Consider the following 6000-nt stretch of genomic DNA (forward strand, 5'->3'; position numbering starts at 1 on the left):
AGTCTAATCATCCTCCAGGGTCCAATGTCTATTAAACTCAAATCTAAAACAATAAATGTTAAGACCTTCCAAAGTTTCAACAGCTAAAATAAATAAATAAATAGATAAATAACCGAAACCCGGACGAAATCGCAGCCATCAACGCAGCAGTCGCTGTATACCCACCGACGTACTTTTAGCAAAGTCAACGCGGTACCATTACTACTCACCTTCAAATCTTCTGTGCCCGCCCAACTATTAGTACAAATGAATGTCACCCTCTAATATCTTGACCTCTGGACACCTATTTAACACGCACCTAACTCCAATGGGGGAGACATAATATTAAAGGACGGAAAAGAAAACACAGACGGTTTCGTCTTCAGTCGGCATCGGCGTCCCCCAGCACTGAAAACTGGGTCGTTATCTCCCAGGACACGGCTACACCAAACATTTGGATCCGGTGGGGAAGGAAACCAAATTCAAACCCTCATTCAGTCTCATCCTTTGGCATATATTATTACACGTGTCTACATGTGTCGACAGATGAACCGTGATGCTTCTCTCCAGCCTCCACCTCAGCTTTGTATTATTACACATGCCGTAACCCCAGAACTTCCTCTAACCCCCAGTATTCGAAGTGCAGCTCCAGCATGTAAAGCTGCTCCAACCCTAGAGAGAAATTCAAGAGAAATTACTTTTACTGGAAATTTAGGGAAAAAAACGAAAGATTAATGGAGTGAAAAATGCAAAGCGGGAAGAACGCGATGGAGTCGATAAAAGAAGCAGCTGCTAATATAGCAGCCTCTGCTATCTCTGGCATGGAAAAGACCAAACCCACCGTGCAAGAAAAGGTTGTACATACATACATACATACATACATGCATCATACATGCATGCATACATACATCATAATTTTTCAGTTGTTTTATTGAGTTTTTAAGTGAATCACTTTGTTCACCACTATAAGATTTGAGCATAATATCGAGAAAATCTTCACGAAGGCTCGTCTCACAGATGCGCCAACTGTGAGATGATGTGACACTTCCTTGTAGTAACAAATTAAGTGGCGGAAATTGGACGATACTTTAATTATTCTTTTAATCAAACACCCCATAGCATTTCTTGAACGTTCGAGGCTTCTATCATGTCTGTATGATTTGCTTTCTCGTGTATTACACCTTATTTTTGTTCTTATTTTCTAATGTGATTTTTGCATATATAGGTGGAGAAGATGAAATCCAGTGACCCAATTGAAAAGGACATGGCGGCCGGAAAGAAAGAGGAGAGAATAGTCGATGCCGAGATCAACAAACGTAATGCCATGGAGCAAAACGCCGCGGCTCGGCGGGATGTGGCAGGGGCTACCGGCTATACTGCGACCGGTGCTGGCACTGGAACCCACACGTATTCTACGACTGGGGCCACAGGGCAGCAGACTGGAACTCACCAGATATCCGCACTACCTGGCCACGGCACCGGTCAGCCTGCGGGCCAAGTGACGGAGGGTGCGGTGGGCGCGCACCCTGTTGGGATCAACACGGGTACGGGTCGGACCACAGCCCACAACACTCATGTTGGCGGGAATGTACCTAACTATGGGACTGGTGGGACCTATAATTGAGATAGACTCTTTGTTTTTGAATTATGGGCCTTGGTGTGGGCCTAAAAACTTTTTTGTGGGTCAATGTGTAATATGTGGTGTTTTTATAGGTAACGGTTTTGGTGGGTTGAAGTTGTTTATCTTGATATTTACTTAGTTTTTAGTTGTATAAAATTTGGAGGCTTTGGAGTCACTAATTTTGGTTTATTGATTTTATCATTTTTTGGATCTAGATTATGTGGATAGTAGATTGTATTATTTTCTTTCTACTCAGAGCGATTTAGAGCGTCCCGTTCCCCCAATATCGAATCTAGATGGAACTATGAAATACTAAATCAATCCAGTTACAAACATATCCTGCATAAACAGCCCTAGAAGATGAGTAGATCTAACTGCCTATGGTCCTAAAAACTTCGGATTAATTAAGAAATCATGTGAGCTAATCTTCTGTCAATGCATGTGCCTTCTATTTAACATGGGTTCCTAAAGTAGGATAATGACAGCAAGAGTGGTCTACTTCCCCACCGGAAAATATTTTGATCCAATACTTTTCAAGTCGAATTGAGATATTTTGAAACAAACTTTCAGGGTTGACATAACTGATAATAACTTGTATGATACGGTTAATAGCGCCACGATGACGTTTTGTGCTGATAATTTAAGACTTGTATGCTAATAATATGAAGACTTGTGTTAATTTTTTTTTTTTTTTTTTCATATGTTTAACGCTATTGTGGCAGTATAATTGTATCATACAAGTTTCTCTTCGATAATTAAGAATGGTGAAAAGTTGAAAAGTCACCTGTTTAACATCCACTCACTCAGATTTTAAATTAAGTACTTACAATTATTATAGTTAGTTTATTGTGTAATTGAACTCAAATTTCCTAGTTTGTGGGTTGTTTAATAAGTGGTGGCAGAGTGAAGTGTGACAAAAGTCATACATTTGCTTGGTAGGTGGTTGGCACCTCTTTTATTGATATAGCTTTATTAAGAGCTTACAAAACTTTTTCTCAACCATCTTCTGAAAAGGGATGCAGCTATGTTGAAGGGACAATTATTTCAGTTGCAAACATATCTCGGCGGAATTAAATATATGACAATCTATTATCATTTTTCGCATGCCTCAGGAATTTTAGAGTAGGTACAAATTCTCCCAATTTATGTAATTGAAAGGATCCTCTGATCAATCCAGAGATCATTTCGATTTCATTAGTAATGAGGATTCAGAATATCACACATTGATCAGTCAAAGAGATATTCAACAACTAAAAGTGCACCATTTTGATATGGCAGTTGAAAATAGATCTAGAGAGTTGCTCACTCCAACAAGCCTAGGTGGACTTTGTCCAGCTCAAACTAGCCAAGACTCCTATTCCGGGTAGTGTTTTGTATAGTCCTTTACTCTTTACAAACCTCTGACTCGTTCATTCACTCCGAGATGTTTGTGTTCAATATTCTCCCTCAATTAGGGCGAGAGTTTATGCAAAGACACTGTTGAAGACAATTCCAAATGCCCTCAAACAGAGGCCGCTAAACAAGTAAAGGACAATGGGCAGTATTTGTGGATTGGGAAGACCAACTTTCATTCAAGGAAGCGAACCATTGACGACAGCAAGCCAGGAATGACAGATGCTCCTAAAAAACTGATTATTGCATGTTTTTAGAGGCCGTACTTGACCCATCCGGCCCCTTAAACTCGCAACTTCACAAATAAAGTAGTTTAGGTTGATTTTTCCTTCTGTGTTTTGGGAGCTGGCATGTCGATGATGGCCTTTATTTTCATGGTCTACTTCTTACAAATGAAAGTAAATTGTGGTTAATACAAAAAGAGAGGAGATTTGTATTTGATGTTTTGGGCTTAGGAGGAATTTTCTTCACATGGACTGTCCTTAAATGTTATAGAAAGTTTGAACGGTTTTTTAGTCAAAATAATCTTGGAAATTGACATAACTTCTAACTTTGGTCTTTAAGATTTAAAATCAATAGAAGTGGTTCCTGAGTTTGTCCACTATCAATCATTTTGTTCATTCCGTAAAAATTCATTAAATTGAGTTTGTCCTGCATCAAGTGAAGTGGTTGATTTCACAAAAGTTCTCTCAATTTAATTGTGATTTTTCACGGAATAACCAAAATAATTAACAGTGAACAACTAAGGAACTATTTGTATCAATTTTAAATCTCAGAGACAAAATAAAGAAATATGCTAATCTCAGTGACTATTTAAGCTATATATCTTTATTTGTAAAAATAATTAATGTTAATACAACTTCTTTTTTTTGTCATTTTAGAATAAGATGTTATTCGACCTCTAAGACATTTCACGTATAAATGAAAAATAATATTACTAACACATAGTACTAAGAAGTAATGGTTATGATAATTGTGTTTGTAGAAGAGTACAAATAGTTCGTCGAGGAATTACTAGCATAAATTACTACTACAATAAGGTACTTGTGATAAAACTATCATACATATTGTACTTGATATGTAGTAAGGTACAAGTCTGAGACAAAAAACTGTTGTGCTAATAGCAAACTATTGGTCCTTCTCTGGAATCTTTATAGAATTAGAAACTAGAGAAATATACATCAGCTTAGTTTATGACTTAAGCATCTTCAATGATGTAGGCAAACAAAATAGGACGTGGTAAGTTGATCACTCAATTGTCTTATAGAAAAAGTATCGCTTTAATGGAATAGGTAAACCGAGTAGGCAAAATTTTATTTTATTATTTTATTTTTGTCTTCTATTATAAATTAAAATGTGGAGCCGATTTGCCTATAATGTTGAAAGTTCAAAATTTGCTTACCCAGTTGACTACACCATTAGAGTATGCTTTTACCTATGTGACTCATTAAAATAGGTTTGCCTACTTCATTAGAGATGGTTATTAAATCGAATACACGTATCATTGTCATAGTAACTTGATGATGATAGATTTTTTTTTTTCGTGAATAAAAGTTTAGGGGGAGATCTACTCTCACCAGCAGCGTAAAAGCATACCCCACAACCTCAAGTCGGAAGGACTTACGCGTGGCATCTAACTGTCAGCTGTCATTGTTATGAAATGAAGGATTTATCAGTGTGGTAGAAACAAGACCTAATACACCAAGTGTTTCAAGCAATAAAATTATTATACTTAGTATACCGAATCGTGGTGTTTGCATACCAAAAAGTTTATCCTTGATGATGGTGGGGGTTCTTTTTAGTGGTTTTCATGAAAGAGCATTTATTCTTAAAAAGAGTTTTTATTCTCTTCTTTACTTACATTAAACCAATGATTATAATTCATTTAGTATAGAGTGGTCAAGTTGTCAGTAGTACTAAATCGCTAATACATAAGTCATAGTGGTACAGCTTCTGCCTTCTTCTAGTGACATCCTCAAATATTCTTGGGAAATGCTTCAAAATGAGACAATTTTTTAATCTTGGGACAGAAATAGGACAAATCGGCCATGCACATCATGCACAAAACCAAAATTACTAAAATACCCACATATAAATACTAAAAATCATCAACCCATTGCATCATTGTTCTCATTTGGAAGAGAAGGATGTCGAGAAAGCTTCGTGAGCTCTGGGTTTTTAGGTTGAGCTTCGATTTCGAAGAGATGGAAGTCCAAAGAGAGGCGAGAAGAGTGAGCTGGGTTTTGGGTTGACCTCATGCCTCTAATTTCGAACAAAGGGATGCGAGAGAGAGGTGAGAATAGTGAGCTTGTTTTTGTTCCATATTTTCTGTTTTGGCTGGAAAGTTCCATTTTTTCCAGCGACTAAAGCTTCGGTAGGTATAGAAAGGTAGGGTGTTTAGTTTCAAGTTCATTCATCATGATTTATGGAATAAATGGGTTGTTTGTAAGATTAATTAATACTTAGAAGTTAAATTAGGGTTTGTGTTTCATGTTGGGGCATATAGGTTGTGGAATAAATTTCAAGTTTTGATGTGCTACAAAACTGGGATGGAATGATTTCTAGTTCAAGTGTTCAATTGTAGAAATTTATGAATTTTTTTCCGTAATGTGCATATGGTGTGCATGGCTACATCTTAATATAAGAAGCAGGAATGTTCACCAGTTATAATGCATGTATGTTGGCCCCGGAATTTAGCGAGTATGACCACAACCTAGTTGGCCTCAACGAAAAACAAAATTAAGAAAAAGCTTAGAGGACGTTAAGGGTCATGAGTGTCCATGAAATAACGACAACGAGTATCATATTTTCCATGTGCACGGTTAAGCGGTGGTTAATATACGTAACAAGACTTTTCAAACTATCACTATAACCTTATTTACATAACAATTATGTTTTAATTGTATCCACTATACCAATATGTTATTGTTAAAGTTTCTCGCGTTCTGTGCATATCACGTGCATGTATTGTACATATTGTATGCATGTGGTGCGCATATAGTGCATAT

General features: G+C 37.0%; 1 protein-coding gene across 1 annotated transcript; it reads left to right on the forward strand.

Moving 5' to 3' along the window:
- The first annotated feature begins 620 nt into the window (after positions 1 to 620).
- LOC137711867 (late embryogenesis abundant protein 46-like) lies at positions 621 to 1851 on the forward strand. The gene is made up of 2 exons (XM_068451024.1): positions 621 to 833; positions 1205 to 1851. The coding sequence occupies exons 1-2, from the start codon at positions 726 to 728 to the stop codon at positions 1601 to 1603; spliced, it is 507 nt and encodes a 168-aa protein (XP_068307125.1). The 5' UTR covers positions 621 to 725; the 3' UTR covers positions 1604 to 1851.
- Positions 1852 to 6000: the final 4149 nt, after the last annotated feature.

The sequence above is a fragment of the Pyrus communis genome, chromosome 13, assembly GCF_963583255.1.
Source record: "Pyrus communis chromosome 13, drPyrComm1.1, whole genome shotgun sequence".
Classification (NCBI taxonomy): Eukaryota; Viridiplantae; Streptophyta; class Magnoliopsida; order Rosales; family Rosaceae; genus Pyrus; species Pyrus communis.

Bases quoted from the DNA above. Each gene is read 5' to 3' on its own strand.
- LOC137711867 (XM_068451024.1), top strand. From the start codon at position 726: ATGCAAAGCGGGAAGAACGCGATGGAGTCGATAAAAGAAGCAGCTGCT. The intron at 834-1,204 runs GTTGTACATACA...TTGCATATATAG, and splicing joins AACCCACCGTGCAAGAAAAG to GTGGAGAAGATGAAATCCAG.